Source organism: Rhinoderma darwinii, chromosome 1 (assembly GCF_050947455.1).
Source record: "Rhinoderma darwinii isolate aRhiDar2 chromosome 1, aRhiDar2.hap1, whole genome shotgun sequence".
NCBI classification, from domain to species: Eukaryota; Metazoa; Chordata; class Amphibia; order Anura; family Rhinodermatidae; genus Rhinoderma; species Rhinoderma darwinii.
In genome coordinates this window covers 351327963-351352522 of record NC_134687.1, presented here as the reverse complement: position 1 = coordinate 351352522, position 24560 = coordinate 351327963, and the positions used below count along the sequence as shown (strand labels likewise).

At 39.1% G+C, this 24560-nt stretch overlaps 1 protein-coding gene across 10 annotated transcripts in view; it reads left to right on the top strand.

Moving 5' to 3' along the window:
- LINGO2 (leucine rich repeat and Ig domain containing 2) overlaps positions 1-18012 on the top strand; it is a 1254957-nt gene extending 1236945 nt beyond the window's left edge. For all 10 annotated transcript variants that reach the window (XM_075826599.1, XM_075826560.1, XM_075826569.1 and 7 more), the window contains one exon: positions 14199-18012. In XM_075826599.1, the coding sequence (XP_075682714.1) occupies positions 14224-16062 (1839 nt within the window). In that variant the 5' untranslated portion in view covers positions 14199-14223 and the 3' untranslated portion in view covers positions 16063-18012. The remainder of the gene's footprint in view (positions 1-14198) is intronic.
- The last annotated feature ends 6548 nt before the right edge of the window (positions 18013-24560 follow it).

Genomic DNA, 24560 nt, shown 5'->3' with positions numbered 1-24560 from the left:
GCTACGAGCCAGACGTTCAACTACAGGTGTTCTATTGACCACACGCCACCACTCTCAAAGACTATAATGGTGCACAGCAAGATGGTAATGGAGGCTGGGATAGAGGTCTATCCTCTCCAGCGATGAGTCACATTTTTGTCTCGGAAGCAATGATAACTGGCGGAAAATGTTTGAGGAGCTATTGAGAGACTATATACAGGATTATGTGACAAAAAATAGTATTACAAGTGACAGCCAGCACGGTTTTACTAAGGACAGAAGTTGTCAAACCAACCCAATTTAATTTTATGAAGAGGTAAGCAGAAGCCTAGACAGAGGTGCCGCTGTGGATATAGTGTTTTTGGACTTTCCAAAGGCATTTGACACTGTCCCTTATAGACGTCTAATGGGTAAATTAAAGACTATAGGTTTCGAAAGTATAGTTTGTAATTGGATTGAGAATTGTCTCAAGGACCATATCCAAAGAGTTGTGGTCAATGATTCCTACTCTGAATGGTCTCCGGTTATAAGTGGTGTACCCCACGGTTCCTTGCTGGGACCACTATTATTCAACTTATTTATTAATGATATAGAGGATGGGATTAATAGCACTATTTCTATTTTTGCAGATGACACCATGCTATGCAGTCTATGGAAGATGTTCGTAAATTGTAAGCGGATTTAAACAGACTAAGTGTTTAGGTGTCCACTTGGCAAATTAAGTTTAATGTAGATAAATGTAAAGTTATGCACCTGGGTACCAACAATCTGCATGCATATGTCCTAGGTAGAGCTACACTGGGAGAGTCACTTGTTGAGAAGGATCTGGGTGTACTTGTAGATCATAAACTAAATAACAGCATGCAATGTCAATCAGCTGCTTCAAAGGCCAGCAAGATATTGTCGTGTATTAAAAGAGGCATGAACTCGCGGGACAGGAATATAATATTACCACTTTACGAAGCATTAGTGCGGCCTCATCTAGAATATGCAGTTCAGTTCTGGGCTCCAGTTCATAGAAAGGATGCCCTGGAGTTAAAAAAAATACAAAGAAGAGCAACAAAGCTAATAAGGGGCATGGAGAATCTAAGTTATGAGGAAAGATTAAAAGAATTAAACCTATTTAGCCTTGAAAAAAGACGACTAAGGGGGGACATGATTAACTTATATAAATATATTAATGGCACATACAAAAAATATAGTGAAATCCTGTTCCATGTAAAACCCCCTCAAAAAACAAGGGGGCACTCCCTCTGTCTGGAGAAAAAAAGGTTCAACCTGCAGAGGCGACAAGTCTTCTTTAGGGTATGTTCACACGCACTAATTACGGACGTAATTCAGGCGTTTTACGCGTTGAATTACGCCCGGAATTACGCCTCGAAGACGACTTGAAATTCAAGCCGGATTCTGGCAATAACGCTTCGTAAATTACGCGCGTATTTTACGCTGTCGTGTGAACATACCCTTACTGTGAGAACTGTGAATCTATTGAATAGCCTACCGCAGGAGCTGGTCACAGCAGGGACAGTAGATGGCTTTAAAAAAGGGTTAGATAATTTCCTAGAACAAAAAAATATTAACTCCTATGTGTAGAAATTTTTCCATCCCTTTTCCCATCCCTTGCTTGAACTTGATGGACATGTGTCATTTTCAACCGTACTAACTATGTAATATCCTGCAATCTTAGGCAACATTCACACGAGCGTGTGCGTTGCATTGCATTATTGCATCTGTGCTTTGCGAGTGGCATGTGTTTTTCACGCACTTGCAAAGCACATCTTTTTTTTTTTCAATGTAATTGATGTGTAAATCATGCACAGCACACGGATGTGCATCCGTGTGCTGTGCGTGATTTTCACACACCCATTGACTTCAATGGTGCGTAGGTGCGTGAAAAACACACCAATATAGTACATGCAGTGAGTTTCACGCAACGGACACACGCTGCGTGAAAACTCCTGCATGTGTGAATGGCCCTACTGAAATCAATGTGTCCATGTGCTGTGCATGATTTTCACGCACAGCACACAGACGAGTTTTAAGCTCGTCTGAATGAGTCTTAGGGTATATTAGCACAGCAGATTTGTTGCAGAAATAACCCCATTCAGGTAAATGGAACTAATGTTTAGTCACAAAAATTTACAATGAATCTGCTGTGTGTAAATTCACCCTTTATAACTCAGAAACAATTTGAAAGAATATAATCCGAATTTATATGTTGTCTTTATCCACAAAGCATATTACAAAGTCTGTTGCCCCAGCAGATATATCCCCAGAGCCACACACCATACCACACCAAAAAAAGTAAAAAAATATTTAGCATCGCCATTGTGGATTTCCTACTTAGAATTATATTAAAACACCCCCATCATTTGGTCAAACTTGGATTTTTTTCTTATTAGCGATAGTAGTTTTATTCTGAAGCACATTGATGAGAGTATCTGAAAATTATGGGACCTCATAGTAAAGTAAGGAATCAACCACCCCACCTTGCTGAACTGAACAGTAGTAATGAAACAGCATGATAACTAAAGAATGGATAGCAGAAAGGGTGCACAAAGGAGAGTCCACATGTAGAGCTCGAAAGTAGAGAGCCTTCGCCGTGTTTATCTCCACAAAATGGAACAATGTTTCTGCACCTGAGCTGGCCCCCTCAGTCTCTGGGTCCTGCGGCAGCTACAGGTATGGATGTAGTTACGGGTCCCATCTAACGCCCTCCCTAACATGTTTCCCATGATAGGGATAAAATAAAATGTAACAACTTCTGTATAACCAATCGACTGCCGTCCTCTGGATCAAACAAGTAGGGTTGAACTCATTGTGTATTTTTTAAAGCTCAGGAACTATGTAACTATGAATGGCCATACCCCTTTTTAACCATAAGCTGTGAATATACCATAAAACATGCAGAAAAAGCACTCAAGCTTTTAGGAAATCCTACAAATTCCACCAGAATTATAAATTATCCTTGATATAATACTGACAGAATTAATAAGTCCTTGTATTTCTAGAAAATAAAATCACGAGAGCTTGAAATCCTATGTAGGAATAAGGTGCATTTGTCTGTACTTTGTAAAGCATCCGTGAGCTGCAGACGAGGCAGCACAATTCGATTTTTTAGAAATTGAGCCTTAATAAAATAATGGTGTTTTAAAGCTAAATCATTATAGGATTATGTATTATCACATGTACTATACGAATAATATCTGATTTTCCTGTATGCTTTTGGCAATTGGATGAGATTGCCAGTAAATGAAACCTCATTCAGTGAGTAATGATCACTATGAGTGGAAAAAATCCTTTTGATTAGGATTCTTTTTCTAGCGGCCGGAGTCAGAGACCAAGATTTTCTTCTTTTTATCTGTACTAATGAACCACAGTTGATCTGATCAATTCCTTTCACAGTTACTTGTAATTATAAGGCTTTGAATGCAAAATCTCAGGAAGGACTCAATTTAATGAAGTGTCTCTGTTTCAAGTTACAGCTAAGTACTATCTAAAAATAGTGAAAAGTATATACACATGTAAGGAAACATAATCTCAACATCACCTATTAATTACTGCATCATATCATTTCTGGAGATATATAGGATTATTTTCAGCAAGCTTTAGAAAATCAAGCAAATACTGTTTATGGACTTGTTGTTTTATCCAATTTTAGATGCAAATGAAATGTGTAATTGTACTAGGTCTTCATGCTACAGTGCTTAAGTAGAAATTACTATTATACGAAGTATATGATTGTCATATTTCAAGTAAATCAGTAGGATGTTGAATAGGGAATTGTGCAAAATGTATTAAGAAACTATTTGGTATGGCATCAAATCATATTAGTCATGGGAGTGAATGCAATAGTCTAGAATTCAGCAAACAGTCCTATTACACATTCTAAATGTAAAGTTATGTCACATAGTAAGGCTATGTTCATACAGGGCGGATATGCTGCGGAAAAGCACATAGCGTATCAGCCCTGGGCGCTGCAGGGAATTCCGGCCGAAAAACCACACCAAATTGTTCGCTGCAGGAAAACTGCATATACAAAAAAAATGTCATACTTAAAGAGGCTCTGTCACCAGATTTTGCAACCCCTATCTGCTATTGCAGCAGATAGGCGCTGCAATGTAGATTACAGTAACGTTTTTATTTTTAAAAAACGAGCATTTTTGGCCAAGTTATGACCATTTTTGTAGTTATGCAAATGAGGCTTGCAAAAGTCCAAGTGGGTGTGTTTAAAAGTAAAAGTACAACTGGGCGTGTATTATGTGCGTACATCGGGGCGTGTTTACTACTTTTACTAGCTGGGCGCTTTGAAGAGAAGTAACATCCACTTCTCTTCAGAACGCCCAGCTTCTGACAGTGCAGATCTGTGACGTCACTCACAGGTCCTGCATCGTGTCGGCCACATCGGCACCAGAGGCTACAGTTGATTCTGCAGCAGCATCAGCGTTTGCAGGTAAGTCGATCTTACCTGCAAACGCTGATGCTGCTGCAGAATCAACTGTAGCCTCTGGTGCCGATGTGGCCGTCACGATGCAGGACCTGTGAGTGACGTCACAGATCTGCACTGTCAGAAGCTGGGCGTTCTGAAGAGAAGAGGATGTTACTTCTCATCAGAGCGCCCAGCTAGTGAAAGTATTAAAAACGCCCCGATGTACGCACATAATACACGCCCAGTTGGACTTCTACTGTAAACACACCCACTTGGACTTTTGCAAGCCTCATTTGCATAACTACAAAAATGGTCATAACTTGGCCAAAAATGCTCGTTTTTTAAAAATAAAAACGTTACTGTAATCTACATTGCAGCGCCGATCTGCTGCAATAGCAGATAGGGGTTGCAAAATCTGGTGACAGAGCCTCTTTAAGTAGTCATGGTGACATGTCCCTCTGCCATCCTGCAAGCCAGCCTCCTGGGATGACGTTTCATCCCATGTGACCGCTGCAGCTGGTGATTGGCTGAAACGTCATCCCAGGAAGCCGGCCTGGACGAAGAAGCACAGAATTCTGGATAAGTATAAGCTTTTTTTGCAGCGGAATCGCAGCTTTTCCACCGCAAAAATCACAACATCTGCTATTTGTTGTGGGTTTTACCTTCCCATTGAATTCAATGGGGAAAAACCACAACAAAAAAATCAGTGATTACACAAATACAATTGACATGCTGCAGATTAAAAAAACAACGCACTGCAGGTAAATTTCTGTGCATTTTTTCCGCTCATCATTTATGCACAGTGTGAATGAGATTTGTTCAAATCTCATCTACTCTGCTGCTACTGTATTATGCCTTTGGTTTTCCACAACGAAATTCGTAGTATTTACGATATGTGTAAACTTACCCTAAGAAGTTTATTCTACATAATAGTGTCCACATCATTAACATGTCATATAACCCCAAATGTATTATTAGGAGGTATTATTCTGAAGATATGAAGATATATTCAGTATGGTGTTCCTGGTGTTTGTGATATGGAGTCCAGTTCCTGGGTAGACTGTACTTACAGTGTCTAGTCCCTAGAATCTAGTAGTATTGTCAAAATTTCGTACTTGGGGGTCTAAGGAACATTCTACCACTTGGTGCCTTGTGCTACATTGTGCTAATTATTATCCCAGATGATCCAATGGCATTTATGTTCTCAGATTATCAAGGCCTTGTGGCTTTGGTAATTCTTGCCTTTCTGATGGCCTTTGTACTCCTTGATATTCCACTCCTTCTCGCGGGGGATTTAATGGGAACATTTTCATCCATGGTGGTCAAATTGGGGCTACTTGTGATCCCATAGTTACTGTTCCAACACCTGACATCTTGATAGAACAGACAGTTGGGAATTTCATCATGTCACTAGCATTGTGATGTAGCATACAGTAAAGAGTTTTTTTTATGATGGCCATATTCATAAACCCTTTCTTTAGCTATTTATTACCTTATACAAAATTTGGATTCATGTTTTACATCTAAATAACGTTGAAGAATGTTATCTAGGATGGCAACAAAGAGTTAAATTAATTGGCAGATTGAATACACAAAAGTGTATATATATATATATATATATATATATATATATAATATAAAAGTATATATACCGTTTCTGCAATTACAATATCACTATATCAGGCAGTTAACTAGAGTATGTCTCTCTCTATTCAGCCTACAGCATCTCTGTCTCCCTCTGAAACACATATAATTAATCTTCAGGAATACATTGTGGAAATCAGTCATGTCAGACAGCGGTCATGCACATCCCAGTGGTAATGCCCATAAAGTGCGCTCCTTTATTAGCACATTTTCAATTCCAGACCTGATGTATTTTAAGAGACACCATTCACAGTTTATTCTTTATAGTCTCACATTTTTCCTCTTCAAAGAACACCCCCCCCCCCCAAATTACTGGAAATATAAGTAAGTTAGTTGTCCGCTTGTGTAAAGCCTTTTAATATTCTGCTGAGAATTTTCTGAATTATCCTGGCCTCGCACATGGGTTAAAGATACTGGGTGACTTATGCAGCCATTACAGTGCATATGGCTTTCCATACACCCACTACTACTACTACTACTACTACTACTACTACTTGTACTACGTCTTCAATGTTGCTCTAGCATTATGCTCATGAACCAAAAAAGTATGACTAAAAGTGCTCTAGGTCTTTCCCAGGTAATAAGGTGAATTATTGGAGGTATCAAAAAATGTAAGGTGGCTGCAAAGCTTGTGTCATTCATATTTACTGATCTTATGGCATAGATTGTCCAGTATAAATTTTTCATTAAGGTGGAATTGCTCTTTATAGGGGTTTACCAGTATCACTATTTTATGACATGTCAAGCAGACATATTATAAAAGTGTCAACTGTGAAGTCCAGATGCTTGATCCCCCAACAATCCCTATAAGGATATAACTAAAACCAGAAATGAAGACTCATATTTAATAATGGTCTACAAATTATATTGATTCAAATATATCCATAAATATATATATATAAAGAATAAAAAAAAAAGTACAAGAAAAATGGTATACTCCTCGTGGGGTTATATTGGATGTTTGTGTTAAAGTGACTAAATGTTCAGCAATTGTCTGACAATATGTATCCAAATATAATCTATGGTCATAATTCTACAGGTTGAAAAGTAAACAGTAATCGTGCACCTGTATATGATATATTATATTATGGTGCTATATAGGCATCTCACCCATCTAGAAGAGTGTTGGCATGTCCTAGTTTATCCATGGTGATAGTGTAGCGTTTAGCATGCATGTTTCTAGACATTTGGATTCTTCCTGTTCAATTTTGGTACGCATGCCCCAATATTCCCCTGGGTGGGTGAGATGCACAATTAGTGCCAAAATATAAAGTTTTGTGAGTGCTAGGACCAGGGCCGGCCTTCGTGGTGTGCAACCTATGTCTTCGCAAAGGGCGTATCACTCCAGCAGGTGGAAGGGGGCGCTGCGCTTGCTCCCTTCCCCTGCTTGTTTCATAAGCGCCTGGGCCCGGCGACTCAGCAGTCGCCTTTCCGCCGGGGCGTTTCTTGACTCAGTGCCGCCGCTACCGATGTAGCAGCCAAAGCGGCTGCTAGCAGACACACCGGGCATGAGGGCGGTGGCGCCGCTAGCAGCCGCTGCGGCTGCTACAGCGGTAGCGACGGCACTAAAGCAGAGCAGGGAGGTATCTCCCTGCTCTGCTATCTACTAGCGCCACTGTAGCTCCCTGAAGGAGTGGAATCCCCATGAGGCCAGGGATTCCGCTCCTGGAGCGCTTCGCTTGATGTCTCTGTCCATATATGGACAGTGACATCAGGGGAAACTCCTGAAGCGGAATCCCCGTCCACAGCATTGCAGACCGGGGATTCCACTCCAGGAGAAGCCAATGACATCACTGTCCATAAATGGACACAGACGACAGGACAGCGTGGCACTCCCTACCAGGGGGCTGCGTGGCACTCACTACCAGGGGGCTGCGTGTCACTCCCTACAAGGGGGCTGTGTGGCGCTCTCTACAGGGGGCTGTGTGGCGTTCTCTACTGGGGGCTGTGTGGCACTCTCTATAGGGGGCTTTGTGGTGCTCTCTACAAGGGGGCTGTGTAGCGCGATCTACAAGGGGGCTGTGTGGCGCTATCTACAAGGGGGCTGTGTGGCGCTATCTACAAGGGGGCTGTGTGGCGCTATCTATCTAAAAGGGGGCTGTGTGGCGCTACCTAAAAGGGGGCTGTGTGGCACTACCTACAAGGGGGCTGTTTGGCGCTACCTACAAGGGGGCTGTGTGGCGCTACCTACAAGGGGGCTGTGTGGCGCTACCTACAAGGCGCTTTGTGGCTCTACCTACAAGGGGCTGTGTGGCACTACCTACAAGGGGCTGTGTGGCACTACCTACAGGGGGAATCTGTGAGTGGTGGGCTGATGGTCATTTTACTGTGAGTGGGGGGCTGATGATAATTTTACTGTGACTGGGGGGCTGATGGTCATTTTACTGTGAGTGGCAGGCTAATAGTAATTTTACTGTGAGTGGGGGGCTGATGGTCTTCAAGTGGTTTCCGCCTCTGACGTCCAATTGAAGTTAATAGGAGGCAAAAAATACCTGTGGCGTCCGTTTGGAGCTTTTTTGCCTGCGTCTTTTGCATTAGCTTCAACGGCTTAAAAAAAACGCAAAAACAAAAAGGTCAAACAAATAGAATTTAAATGCATCTGCTTGTAAAACAGATGGTTATACCACCCAAAATAGTTACTAGTTCACATTTCCCATATGTCTACTTTAGATTGGCATAGTTTTTTGAACATTCTTTTATTTTTCTTGGACGTTACAAGGCTTAGAACATAAACAGCAATTTCTCATATTTTTAAGAAAATGTCAAAAGCGTTTTGTTTTAAGGTACTAAAACAAAAGCCCCAGAAGCAAAGATGCACCTAGTGCATTTTGGGGTCTCTTTTTTTATTAGAATATATTTTAGACAGCATGCCTGGTTTGAAGAGGTGTTGAGGTGCCAAAACAGTAGGAATCCCCCATTTTGGAAACTACACCCCTCAAGGAATAAATTTATGGTTATGGTATTGACCCCACAGTTTTTACACAACACGTATTTGAATTGGGCTGTGAAATGAAAAAAATAATAATTTTTACCAATAAGATGTAATTTTTCATCAAAATTTCTTATTTTCACAAGGAATAAAATACCCCATTTTGTTGCCCAATTTGACCTGAATGCGGAAATACCACATTTATGGTGATAAACTGCCATTTGGGCCCATAGGAGGCCTCAGAAGGGAAGGAGCGCTTTGTGTTCTTTGGAGTGCAGATTTTGCTGGATTGGTTTTCGGGTGCCATGTCGCATTTGCAGAGCCCCAGAGGTATCAAAGCAATGGAAACCCACCAGAAGTGACCACATTTTGGAAACTACACCCCTCAACAAATTAATTTATGGGTGTTGTGACCATTTAGACCCCACAGTTTATTCACAGAATTTAGTAGTTTTGGGTCAAAATGTCTTATTTTCACAAGGAATAAAATACCCCATTTTGTTGCCCAATTAGTCCTGAGTGCGACTATACCCCATTTGTGGTGATAAACTGCCGTTTGGGCCCATGGGAGGCCTCAGAAGGGAAGGACCACCATTTGGTCTACTGGGGATTTTCTGGTGCGAAGTCATGTATGCAGAAGCCCCTGAGGTACCAGTACAGTTGAAACCCCCGAGAAGTGACACCGTTTTAAAAACTACACCCCTTAAGGCATTCATCTAGAGGTGTAGTGAGCATTTTGACCGGAGACATACACCCCATAAACTGTAGTGTGGGTTCTCCCAGGTATGGCAATATCCTACAAGTGGCCGTTAACAGCTGCCTGGGCACACGGCAGGGCTCAGAAGGTAAAGATGAGGGTAAGCTGTGCGGAGTGCATCAGGGTAAGTAAAACTGGGGTAGATTAAAAATCAAGGGATGTATGATACATTTTAAAACACTCTTTCATACAGAGCCCTGTTTTTTCGGGACACGTGTCACATTGATATATTGTGTCCTTCCTTATCCCCCTCTCATAGCAGACTTTGCACCTCTTTTGACTTTTCCCCTTCTTGCCAGTTTGGGGAACTTCTCCTGGAAAGTGTTGCCCTGGTACGATGTGTGTGGCCTCGCTTCCAGAAGTACTGGGTTCCCCGCTTCTTGGTACCTAAAGATTAGGTTCTTGATAACCACCTCTTGAAATTCCACGAAAGTTCCCCTCTGGCCTGTACATCGACGTAGCACGTACGCATTGTATAATGCCATCTGTATGATGTGCACGGCCGGCTTCTTATACCACACTGAATGGCACTGTAGGGCTTCAGGACTTGATCTGACAAGTCCACCCCTCCCATGTACCTATTGTAGTCCAGGATGCAGTCTGGTTTGGGGGTCTCTGTATTGGTACCTCGTACTGGTACAGGAGTACTGGTGTGGCCATGTATTTTTGTTAATACAAGGACATCTCTCTTGTCCTTGTACTTGACACACAATATGTTGAATCTAGAATGTGCCCTGCTCTCACCCCTTCTGATTGTTTGCCCAAGCAGAGTCTTAGGGAGGCCTCTCAGATTTTTTTTCTAACAGTGCCGCATGCCACAGTACTTCTGGAAGTGAGGCACTTGAAGAGTGGGATGCTGGTCTAAACATTATCCAGGTAGAGGTGGTAACCCTGGTCCAGCAGTGGGTGCACCAAATCCCACACAATTTTTGCATTAACTCCCAGTAAGGGGGGGAATTCTGGGGGCTGAATACTGGTCTCCTTCCCTTCATATATCCTAGATTTGTAAGTATACCCTGATGCACAGTTTATACATCTTCACGCCATACCTTGCCCTCTTACTCAGCAGATACTGGCGGAATTGAAGCCTCCATTTAAAATGTACCAAGGACTCATCAATAGTGTATGCTTGGGAAAACCGGGCACTGAAATGGTCTAATAGTGGTCTCCGTTGACAAACGGTCAAAACTGGGGTCATCTCAGGGTGGGCACGGCTCATTATCAGTATAATGTAAAAAGCAAAGTATTGCCTCATTTTTATTTTTTTTTAGGCTCCAGTTCAGTTCTGAAGTTGCTTTGAGGAGCATATATATTAGAAACCCCCATAAAACACCCCATTTTAGAAACTAGACCCCTCAAAGTATTCACAACAGCATATAGAAAGTTTATTAACTCGTTAGTTGTTTCACAGGAATTTAAAGCAAAGTAGAAGTGAAATTTACATTTTTATTTTTATTTTCATAAAATCCTTTTTTATTAAAAAAAATTCTGTAAAACAGAAGGTTTTACCAGAGAAACGCAACTCAATACTTATTGCCCAGATTCTGTAGTTATGGGAAATATCCCACATGTGGCACTAGTGCGGTAATGGACTGAAGCACCGGCCTCAGAAGGAAAGGAGCACCTAGAGGATTTTGAGGCCTACTTTTTATTAGGCACCATCTCCGGTTTGAAGAGGTCTTGTGGTCCCAAAACAGTGGAAACCCCCCAAAAGTTACCCTATTTTGGAAACTAGACCCCTTGAGTAATTCATTGTAGTTTTCATGGGGTGCATGTGACTTTTTATTCTATTTTTAAGAGGCGTGGTAACTAAAAAACAGCAATTCTACTATTGTTTTTTATTCTATTTTTTTTACATCGTTCAACGTGCGCTATAAATGACATATTCACTTTATTCTGCGGAGCGATACGATTACGGCGATACTAGATGTTTATAGTTTTTTTTATGTCTTATGGCGTTTGCACAATAAAATACTTTTTGTAAAAAAACATTTACTTTTTGTGTTACCTTATTCTAAGAGCCAGAACTTGTTTATTTTTCCATCGAAAAAGCCGTGTGAGGACTTGTTTTTTTGAGAGGTGAAGTGACCAAACAATTGTGATTCTGGTATGGTTTATTATTATTTTCGGAATAAATAATGAAATAATTTTGTAGTTCAGGCCGTTACGGACGAGGCGATACCAAATATGTATAGTTTATTTGTTTATTTATTTTTATTAATAATAAATTACTGATAAGGGAAAAAGGGGGATTTTTACTTTTATTACTTTTATTTTCTTATTTGCACACACCTTTTTTTTAACTTTATTACTTTGTCCCACTAGGGGACTTGAGGGAAGGGGACCCTGATCGAAATTCTAATACACTGGACTACATGCGTAGTGCAGCGAATTAGAGCTGTCAGCTACTCGCTACTTTGTCAGGACCCACTAGGCTTCCGTAGATGGCATAGCCGGACGCCATTGTTAGGCGCCCGGTTGCCATAGCAAATATTGCTTCCCGCTATCACGTAGCAGGCCGTCGATGGTAGTTTAACCCCTAAGAAGCCGCGATCGCTATTGAACTGGGCTTTTAAGGGGTTAATCAGCGGGGATGCAGCGATCGGTCCCTGCTATAGGAGCTGCGGCAACTGCTGTACGAGACAGCAGCTGTCACATCTCCTGTATGTGTCGGGAAGATCTCCAAAATGGCCGTTACTCCCGCGACGTAATATTCCGTCATGGAGCGCGAATGCTATGGTTACCATGACGGAATAGTACGTCACTGAGCGCGAAGGGGTTAATGATGGGTGTGGGGCGCCGAAAGATCATTTTGCATATCCTAAGGCAGGCCCTGGCTAGGACCTACCTAGTGCATTTGACAGTCCTATTCTATTTTATATAATCACTAGAATTAGGGGTCGCATTAGGTGAGGTCCAACCTCATGTGCGCTTGACTTGTCAAAATAATGTTTCAGTTCATGAAGTAGTTTTATTAGATAAGTAATTACTAAAAATAATAGTAATTTAATAATAAATATAAATAATGTATGTTTTTAAGTGTGCCTTGTTGTGTTAGATCTCATTACAAATGCTGTACATTTTTGTATCATGTCGTATATATAACCGTACTCAGAAAAGAGCCATTGGGCATTTCCATTTATTATAGTAGCAAACCAGAGTATTCCTCCCAGGAGCCATATATTCAGTGCATATGTACTGCAGTGATACTATCTATACCATTGAATTATAGAGTCTGAGACTAGGTAGGTTCTTTGTTTATAAGCAGTGTTCATATATTATTTAGTACTCCTAGAATTATATTTATATACTTAATGTTAGAAGTTGGTGTCCAAGATCAGCATGCAGAGAGAAGTCAGTGCTTACTTGCCTGCTTGCATCATGTAAACTGCTTATCTGGATGCAATAATTAATGTCTATGAACTCATTATATAGTTGACCACTTGGATGGCCATATATAAAACAACAATGGCCCCTCTCCCAAAGTCCTCGAGAACAGCGCTTATGGAGCAGATAGAACCCTAAAGTATTATTTCATGTGTAATCAGAATTAATTTAAATTGTAGATTAAAAGCTGACTGACTAGAGGAAAGATACTTTGATATGATAACATTGAGAAAAATGCAAAGAAGAGCCAAACTTCTCATTAATGACAACGTTTCAGACAGCATAGATTATTACTGCCAAGTCAAGTTATATGGGATTATCATCACAGAAAATATTGTTTAATCTTCCTTGAAATTACACTTAATGGAAACAGGTGTCTTATCATTAGATTCATTACGTTCTATCTTTAGAATTTATCTTGATCTACAATTGATCTATTTTAGATGAAAACAAACTTTCTAACTTTAATAAACAAAATTGTAGCTTTTAACTGAATCTTATGTGTGAGATGAAATGCTATATTCCAGTTTCCACAGCAATGAAAAGAATTGGCACGTAGAACAGGTTCTGAGTATTAGCATCAATTACAGGGTCATGTATCATAAAACTTATGCTATCAGATCTTAAAGAAACCATTTGGCTTTTGAAATCATATTTTGTATCCAAACTGTTGTCATACCTAAGTAACAGCAGCGTATCATATATACAGTCCCTTAATATTAAAGAGTGTAATATGCATTGATTCATTTTTTCCACTTAAACTGTTTTAATGCCACTTGTCTATTCAATGTACATGGCATTAATGATCTCTGGTGTGACAAACTACTTCATAGTAGGAGTAGTGAGTTCATGATGCCATCAGTGTTACTCATCAGAGGAGAGGGAAGAACCAAAAAAAAATGAGTCAGACTTTTAACTTCAACAATTGCATAAAAGGCCAACGTCTGTGAACATTCATGTATTCTTGTTCAGTTTTCAGCAATGATAGAGAGATTTAAAACATTTCTTCTTTTAAAAATATAAATTTTGTATTATACTGTATAATTGACACACATTTTTCTTACCTATTTCAGGTCCGTGACCAGAGAGTTGTACTTCATGGGAGGAGTCATGCTTCACACGGCCACATCTTGCTGGCAAATAATCCTGTGTATGACCATGGTCTTGGTCTATGTGGGATCCACTGTTGGATGTCCAGCTCGTTGTGAGTGCTCAGCTCAAAACAAGGCTGTCAGCTGTCATCGACGACGACTCATCTCCATGCCAGATGGAATTCCCATAGAGACTAAAATTCTGGATATAAGTAAGAACAAACTGAAAAGTGTGGGACCAAATAATTTTACGTCCTATCCCTTGTTGGAGGAAATAGACCTTAGTGACAACATAATTTCTAATGTGGAGCCTGGAGCATTTAATAATCTTTATAATCTGCGTTTCTTGAGCTTAAAAGGAAATCGCTTAAAACTGGTGGACTTGGGTGTCTTTACAGGTTTGTCAAATTTGACTAAGCTTGATATAAGTGAAAACAAAATAGTTATTTTACTAGACTATATGTTTCAGGGTCTTCATAATCTAAAGTCCCTAGAAGTTGGAGATAATCAGTTAGTTTTTATATCTCATAGAGCTTTTAGTGGACTGCTTAGCCTGGAGCAGCTCACATTGGAGAAATGCAACTTGACAGCCGTTCCTACTGATGCCCTCTCACACCTTCACAACCTCTATAGTCTGCATTTGAAACATCTAAACATAAATATGTTGCCTGACATTGCCTTTAAGAGATTGTTTCGGCTAAAAATCTTGGAGATAAGCAACTGGCCTCTGCTGGACATGGTGCCTGCCAACAGTTTATATGGTCTAAACCTTACGTTTCTATCGATCACCAATACCAATATCTCCGCAATTCCTTATCATGCTTTAAAACACTTGGTTTACCTAACTCACTTAAACCTCTCCTTTAACCCTATAAGTGTTATTGAAGCAGGAGTACTGGCAGATTTGGTGCGACTTCAGGAATTACACATGGTAGGAGCACAGCTGCGTGTCATTGAGCCACATGCTTTCCAAGGACTCCGATTCTTGCGTCTACTCAATTTGTCTCAAAACCTCTTGGAAACACTGGAAGAGAATGTTTTTCACTCCCCCAAACCTCTGCAAGTTCTGTGCATTGATAATAACCCTTTGATATGTGACTGTCGCCTAATTTGGATGTTGCAAAAGCATCCTTTGTTGAACTTTGGGAGCCAACAGCCAATGTGTGCTAGTCCAGACAATATTAAAGAGAGATCATTTAAGGAATTTCACACCACTGTATTATCTTTTTACTTTATATGTAAAAAGCCTAAAATTAGGGACAGAGAAATAATACAGCTACGTGTAGATGAGGGACAGAGGGTTCAGATGAACTGCACTGCTGATGGAGATCCTCAGCCAATGATTTCATGGGTAACTCCACGTAGGAGGATGGTTTCTGCAAAGTCCCATGGAAAAACCACAGTTCTTGGAAATGGCACTCTGGAAATAAGGTATGCTCAAGTTCAAGACACTGGAACCTATGTTTGTGTTGCTAGCAATGCTGCTGGAAATGATACCTTCTCTGCTTTCCTTACTGTGAAAGGATTTGTTTCTAATCCTTCCTACACTAACATGACACCTATGTTCATTACGGAATTAAATGAAACAAACAGCAATGGAACCAATACAAACATGACATATTCCTTTGACCTCAAGACAATTTTGGTGTCTACAGCTATGGGTTGCTTTACATTCCTGGGAGTGGTTTTGTTTTGCTTCTTACTGCTTTTTGTGTGGAGCCGAGGGAAAGGAAAGCATAAAAACAACATTGACCTGGAATACATTCCTCGCAAAAACAATGGTGCCGTAGTAGAAGCAGATGTCACAGGCACTGTACCCAGGAGATTTAATATGAAAATGATATAGTGGGCTGTTGCCTACAGAGCTTTGTTTTCACGTGGCATTGTTTCTACCCACTAATACAGCCTGGCAATTTGGATTGCTGGGTGGAGGCAGCTGTATACAGCTGTCAGTGTGTCAAATTGGTTTTATGAATTGGAAACACCATCTGGAGCGGCTTAAAAAGAGGCCAGTGACCTATGGGCAAGAACATGAAGGCATTTCATAGAGTTGTTTTACTAATTGTTTGCGTTGCAAATATTGGCATTCTGGGGATCTCAGTAACAAACTGTTGGCTCATTCTCATGGACAAATACTCAACATTTTCTACCACTCTGAAAACAAGACAAGCAAACAAACCTACAGTGTAGGCTTTACGTATAAAAAGACACACATGTCCAAACGTATTCTAGAGTGTACTTTGTATCTATAGATATCATTTGTTTAATCTAAGCATCATTCTTTCTTGTTGGTTTCACTCTACAAATGAATTGGTATGGTTTGTTTTATACACTTGCCCAACCTGAAGCAATACAAAGGAGAGATTGTGCTTGGTCTCCACTAAGAATGACTTCAATAAGATCAACCATGGCTCTCATACTAAAGATCACCCGCAGCTGCCCTATGACTGGTCCACTTTACAGAAATGCCTCAGTGGGTACAGTTTTAAATGCCAAGATATTTTTATGTGTATAAAGAGATCCATATTTCTATTTAATCTATCTAAATAATAAATGTTCTAAATTAATTTTATATTTAAAATTACAATGTCCCCGGAAACAAACATATAGAAATGACATTTACAGCTGCATGATTTTTAATATGGCAATCATGGAAAAACCTATTGAGCAAACAACTGTTTTTTTCTTTTGTTTTATGTTTATATCTAACAGAAAACCATTTTAAGGCTAAACTGATGCTTGGTTGTATTTACTTGTGACAATATTTATAAGGACATGTACCTAATTTGATACAGAGCTGAGTTATTTTTTATACCGAGTATCACAAACGATCCATTTACTGTAACGAATAATATATGGTCTTCACTCAAGCTGATAAACTGGAGGCTACTGCTTGACCGATTTTATTTAGTGAGACTCAAGAGTGCAGATCAGAATAACCCAGTTTTATCCTATGACTTGCAGTAAATGATTCAAATTTAGTATTGTAGCAAATGCCTATATAAATCTGAGGCAAACACATTACGTGCAATACAAATAAAATAAAGGCTTAATAGGCTGTCCACTAAAAGTGAAAAAAGAAATACAAATAATGTATACATAAAGCCATCAAACACATCAGTGTTTTGTTAAAAACAGAAATAATTATTTTATATACAGTACATATATATGTCAGACACTATAGAAAATTTATCTGTGCTAATTTCTATGATTGTGACATTTAAAAAGTATATTCCTAAGGAGAAAATCTGTGTATTTTTGAGCATTTTCCTTCCTGATAGAGAGGGTTCCTGGCATAATTGTGGACCTTACACATTAAGATGTTGTTTCCTTAATGGTGGTTCATAAGATTACACAGGAACTTTAACTTTTTTGCTTAGGCAGAGATGCATTTAATTCTCCAAGTGACTAATATCATACAATATAATTGACAGTTCTCACAATACACTTGTTTGACTGTATGTTGGTTGAATCAAGAATTCTTATTTGTTCTGCTTCATGAAAATGATGACCAAAGGGCTCAAAATCTGAAGTACCATATTCTTACTGACCCATATCAATTCAGCTTCATTATGTCCCAGTGCTGTAATGCTAATTCACATTGATCCAAATAGGAGTATCTGTTTATTAATGTTCCAGTCAGTGAAAATATCTGTAATTTGTGCAAACTTTGATTTGAATGCTTACATTTTCTTTTCTAGTTATAAATAACTGAAACACCAATAACATTTAAAGTGGTAAACATGTTCAAATACCAGCCAAAAAGCATAATAAAATTGAATTATTCTCTATTGAACTGCATGTGTGGGCCTTCTACATAAAATTATTTGTTGTGGTTAAATGTGTAAAAGGCATTCATTATTTTTTATACTTACCATAAACTTAATATGGTCATATATATAGATTTTAAGAGCCCAAGTATAGTTTTAGACAGAAGATGAAAAACAAGTGTCCGTCCTTTGTCTTTGTTATAGCTTCCATATGGTTCAGGAGATCTGCTTTCACATTTCAAAAAAGTTCAGACATTGGGTGTATTTTCAGCATCTAAGATACAAATAATTCAAGGATATTGCGTAGAAATGAGGGAATCTGTAAAAATTTGTTTCACTGACATTCCGCTGACGGTCAAAGTTCCTATTATGAAGTCGTAGTGCCTGTTCTATAATAGGAAATTCGCCCATTGGCAAAACGCTGCTGAAGCAAATTTTCACAGATTTGCCCTTCTCTAATATAATAAGTCTAGGCTCTGGCGTGGGCAACCCATTGTTCTGAAATCTCCAGCTGCTTTTTTTGTTTTATAAGTACTCCTTGATCTTCACAGCAATGTTCTTGGCTCTCATTATCTTGCTGTACAGTGATTTTTTTTTCCCAGCCAACATTTTTCCAGAGGGTGTTACATAATGTATTAAATTTGACTCCTAATTATGCCCTCAATCAAAAGAAATTATCTACCCCAGATGTGCTTCCACTGATCCCCGATCATGCTTGACTGATGGTTGTAGATACTGTTGAAAGAGTCTTACATTGCTTTACTGGCAAACATACTGCCTTCAAATACTTACAAATATGTGAAATTTAGATTCATTAATCTTTAAAACCGTATTCCACGCTTCAAATTTCCATTGTTGATGTTCCACTGCAATTTCTACAGCATCAGATTCTTGTTCTGTTCAGACCCATAGCTTTATTTGACTTCCCACAGTGGAAGAATGGACAAACCCACCTTTTCAGAACTTTTTTTTCTCCCCATTTTCAAAGATAAAATCTCTACGTGCTACTTATCTGATGGTAACATGTTTTTTTTTAAAGTTAGTTTCCTTTGACTTTTACTATCCACATTGCAAGTGGATTATACAATCTAGGAGAGTTTGCAGAGCAGCTAGGTTGTAATTGTGTAGTTTCTTGTGTGAATGTTAATGTGTCTTGACAGGCTAAATAATGTAAGTGACTCTAAGGCTACTTCTACATGGCCTGACGTGGGCCATGTAAACGAGCGCCAATCAACGAGACAGCTCGTTGATCGGCGCTCCTTTCACAACGAGCTTGTATGCTGACGAATGCTACTTTGCCCGATCATTGTCCCGTGTAAAAGGGCCCTTGTCTGAGAGGACGATTTGAAACTTGTTAGTTATAAAATTTAAAGCATGTAGTGATATGTTTAGACTTTGCATCATTTTTTTTCTCCATATGTGAATGGGTTTTTGTTTCACTAGCGTTGTACTGTATTCTGTTGCACATTTTTAAATTACACAAATCAGCCACAGAATGTAGCCTAAGGTCACGTTCAGACTTGTGGGAATTGCTGTTGAATTCCGCTGTGGACAGTCTGCAGTGGAAATCCGCAGTAGCCTTTTTTCCATTGGTTTCTATACATTCTTAGGTTACTTAGTTCAGACGTTACGCAAAATAATAGTGCAGAATTTAGGCTGTGGTGCAGAATTTTTACTCTGCAGCATGCACAGTCTGTTGCTTTGCAAAGGCTGAAATCTGCGACAAGTCCGTTGCGATATCCGCCACGTCTGAATTACCTGTCAAATATGCACATTTTGCTGCAGATTCGTTGCGTAATTGCCGAGAACTTGCGCCAAAATCTGCAGCGGAACATTTGCCACGTCTGAACAGGCCCTAATAGTTGAAATATCAGGTTTCACAAAGTTGACAGGAAAAAATTAAATACTGAGAGATATGATATTATACATATTGGAGTCAGTAACTTGGACTTATTGACCATTTTGAATGGAAATAAGAATCATTTTTTTCCTAACTTTATGCTACTGCTCACATCTTACATCACTGATTTCCCACCCTCCCTCTGACACCCCGGATCACCATCTAGAATATTTTGCAACTGTGGGAAACGGTAGAAAACTCTATGAAAATGTATTAGAGACAAAAAATTCTCAATGCAGAGTTCAAATGAGGAATAGAGGGTCAGTTGTTTTTTTTTTTTACCAATATAAGTTTATTCCATGGCTGCCGGCTTTCCAACCCACCCTTCCCCACCTATCTTATGTGAAAAATTAAACACCATGTGGGTGCTTACTTTGCATGGTTAACACTAATCAGAAATTGCTTTGTAGGTTACAAATTCTAGCAAGAAAAGTACTTTAGGGGAGAGGAAGAGAGAGCCTTGATTCACAGTCTGCATTCTTTTACACCCCCACTTCCTGATGCTCGTGTCTTATTAAATAACATTATACTCCAGTTATAATTAAAATAACAAATTCTGCAGTACTTACTATGAGCTTCACGTTTGCCAGATAATACTCTTCTGTATCGTGCGGAAGCAGCACAGACGCCCATGCTGCTTTCTCCTGTACTGGTAGAAAAGCTCCAGCATCAGACAGGGTTGTGCACTCTGTCTCCTAGGCATCCAGCGTATTACTCTTACTGTAATTATTTTTGGATATGGAGACCTAGGAGACAGGGCGCTTTGTCTGCTGCTGGAACTTTTCAGTTAGAGGCAGAAGTGCGCAACACGAGTGTCTGTGTTTTTATAGCTCAATAGTTCTAATACATGGTAAACTTAAAGCTTATAGTAAGTACCGCAGCATGTATTTTTTCATTTATAACTGGAGATGCACTTTAAATTATTTGGTACTCAATCTAGCAAAAGCACAGCCCCAAAGTTCCAGGCCGGAGAACTTACCTTGTTCAGCAAAGCTCAGCTATTTGCTGCCCGTAACTATCTAGAGGACGTATGCCTAAAGAGTATCCTTTTGGGAAATGCTCATGGGGTATGCGCTGGGGTACCTTTTTTTCCTGCTGTACTGAAAAGTATAGTAGACTATGCTTTTCAGTACAGAGGCATCACACAAAGAAACGTAAGCCACATGGTATACGGATGTAGCCATCTTTATCTTGACTCTGATAACTTTGTGCAGCGTGATATCACACAACAAAAGCCATTGAGAAAGTCAAATTAAAGGATCTTTCCACTGTGTAATGAATGCATTAAAAGTCAAGATAAAGACGGCTACATCTGTACATTTCTTTAACATGGGAGTTTATGGGTGAAGCATGCGACTCTATGGCATACGCTTACATATGTTGGGGATTTATGTTTGGCGCATGGGTCAGGTAATTTCCCTGGCACCTATGCCAAATGTAGACCGATAGTGTGATGTGATGAAAGGTGCAATTGTCTTTTATGCTTTATTAATAACAGGCAGTAATACTCCTGTACTTTGTGTTCTAAATTATGGACAACGGCATTAGAGCTATGAAGGTTTTTTGTAAATAAAGCTTAAAGTGTTAGTGCCATCTTACAAATTTATGACCTAACCAGAGAATAGAGTATATATTTAAAGGAAACCCATCTTAGGCTATGTTTATACCTGGTATTGTGGTGCAAAAGCTGCACCACAATTACAGAGTTAAAAATCAATGCAAAAAATGCAGCAAAGCCATGTTTAACTACATATGTGTTGTTAATAATGTTAAGGAATAGAAAATATAAGAATATATTTAAGTCTATAGAAAGTTGCAGCCCCTTTAATGATTTACAGCATTAATCTTTCCATCTCTCTAGTCAAAGGAATTTTATTAATCTCTACAAGGAGATCAAGGCTTTGTTCATGCCACATTTTTGCATCCTGTTACTTGACTATCCTGCTGCCCCTGACATCCATTGTAAAATAAAAATAAAAAGAAACAGGAAAGCAACATGAATCATTTTTTTAATTCTGTTGCATCCTGTTTTAAAGGTAAATTCCTTTTTAAATTTTACAACAATAAAACATTATGCAAAAGGGTGGTGTCAACTGGTGTTTATATAAAGAATATTTCTCATGTAGGAAATGGCCAAGCTATGCAAATCATGAGTGAATGAAATAATAGATGCATATTTTGTCGTTGGGTCTGTAGTTACGTATTTTTTCTAGAACATAATTACATGCATGTATTGTAAATAGAGAGGTAAAGTAAATGTAGTACCCTATGGCATTAAATATTATTGCAAACTTCATTAAATTTTCTCCTATAACTTCTGTTTACTATATCAATGTATTTATTCCAGTTTTCTGTAAAGCAAATACCTTAAAAATTAAGGGGTTCAGACTAAACGTCGTGGTCATTAAGATCCTGCACCACTGTTTCCGGCACATATAAATGGGCCATAAAAGTTTAGTGGGGCTCCGTAGTCATGTTGAGCGTTTTTTGTTTTTTTAATTTTCCACCACTTTCTACTACAAGTAAGTAGAAAAACATGGCAATGGAAGAGGACAAAAATATATGTGTATCCAGCATTCCGGTAAAAGTTTGGCTTTATTTGGTCATTTTAAAAACAGGACAATTTAAAATGAAAATCCCAGGACCACACTTACGCATTTCGAACCTCTGGGGTTCTTAATCATAGCTTTAATCATAGAAAAACATGGTGCGTTGATGAATCTGGCAAATGACTTAATGCTCACATGGTGCGCCAGTATTAATAAATCCCCCTTTTTGTTTCAATTAATTACTTTACACAGCTATAGAAGCATATTGCATAGTGAACCTTATAATGTATTTTAATTAGATGAAACTGACATGTTGTAAATTGTGAGCAAATCTGTAACTGGTGTATCCTATCATCTTAAGTCACTTTCACACTTGCGCGTTTTGGTCAGTTTTTTGCATCAGTATTTTTAAGTCAAAACCAGAAGTGGGTCCACAATACGGAACAGGTACAAATCTTTCCATCATACTTTTTCTTGCAAAAACTGATGCAAAATACTTACCAACATGAAAGTGGCCTTATACAGATACAAAAACATTTAAAAATTCTCTTCATGGATTCTCTACTTTACTAGTGCATAACTTGAATGCGGTGAACTATTCTACCATCCCAATATCTAAATAAACACAATATAATATTATTGCATTTTATCATACACAATGGTTACACTTTAATGACTTTTTCATTAATTTTCAGTAAAGATCACATTTTTCTTTAACAAACTTTTTTTATTTAGAAATGAAAATCGACATGATCTCTATCAAGCTGACTATTTCGGTGCCTGTCATATAGTTTATGCAGTTAACATTGCAGTTTGAAATATGAGAACTACTAATTATAATAATGAATTCTTAATTAAACTTATCTTAAAAGACAAGCTACTTGTACTTAACAAACCTTCAGAAAAACAAGTTATTAATGCTTTGTGTACTGCAGACTTAGCACTTCTGCACAGACAGTCCCAGGAGACTGTATATAACATTTAGTTAATACTGCCCCATCAGCATTACAACATGAGGATGTTAGGACATTGAAAAAGTACTGGAATTTTGCAGAACGCGCAGTATTTTACTTAGGCTTTCAATAGCAACATTTTATGTCTGAAATAATTGACATAGCCGACATATTCCTAGACTCAGAATTCCTGACAACACTCGGACATTAATGGAGATAAATGCTTCTATACATCTGGTATAATCTTAACTAGACAGTTCTGAACAAAACAGTCCTGCTTTTAAATGATGAAGAACATCATATATGGTAAAGTCCAGGTTCAGTGATAAAGCAACATGTGAATTATGTAACAGATACAACATGCCATATAATTGCAGTCATTTTCCTGTGTGATGCCCTTTTCTGCTCTAAATGATGTATTCCTGTCTGCACCTGCCGATCAAATGACATCACTTCCTGTGAAAACCCGCAGTAAATACAGTAGCAGCAAAGTGGATGCGATAAAACAAATCTCATCCACACGCTGCGGAAATACTGAGAGGAAAAACGCTCAGAAATTGACCCGCGGTGCAGAGTTTTATTCCGCAGCATGTCAATTGTATTTACGGAAACGCTGCTTATTTGTTGCAGGATTTCCCCATTAAATCCTGCATCAAATAGCAGCTGTTCTGTTTTTTTGCGGCAGGTTCGCAGCGATCCCACCACAAAAAAACGCAACTCAGAAAAGAAAAAATATATTATACTTACCTAGGAGTCTGTGTTTCATCCTCCTGGGATGAAGCTTCATCCCATGTGACCACCGCTGCAGCCAATCACAGGCTGCAGCAGTCTCCTGAGGTGAGACGTCATCCCAGGAGGCCGGCTTGCTAGCAGGCTGGCTAAGCCTGACATAGCGGAGATTCCAAGCAAAAAACGGCACCACAGTTTGATACGCATTTTCGCCCAGAATTCCTTGTGATGCACAGGGCGGATATGCTGCATGCTTTTACGCAGCGTATCCACCCCATGTGAACACGACCTTATGATCACAAACAATTCAAATAGTAACCTGGGAGAAAACAGATCTGGAAGTACCACGTATGAAGCCTGTAATGGTAGATAAGTTGGAAGGAAATGTTCTTGAACTTTGGGGTGGAATGCAGAAAAGTAGAAAGAATAGGCGGTTATGTACC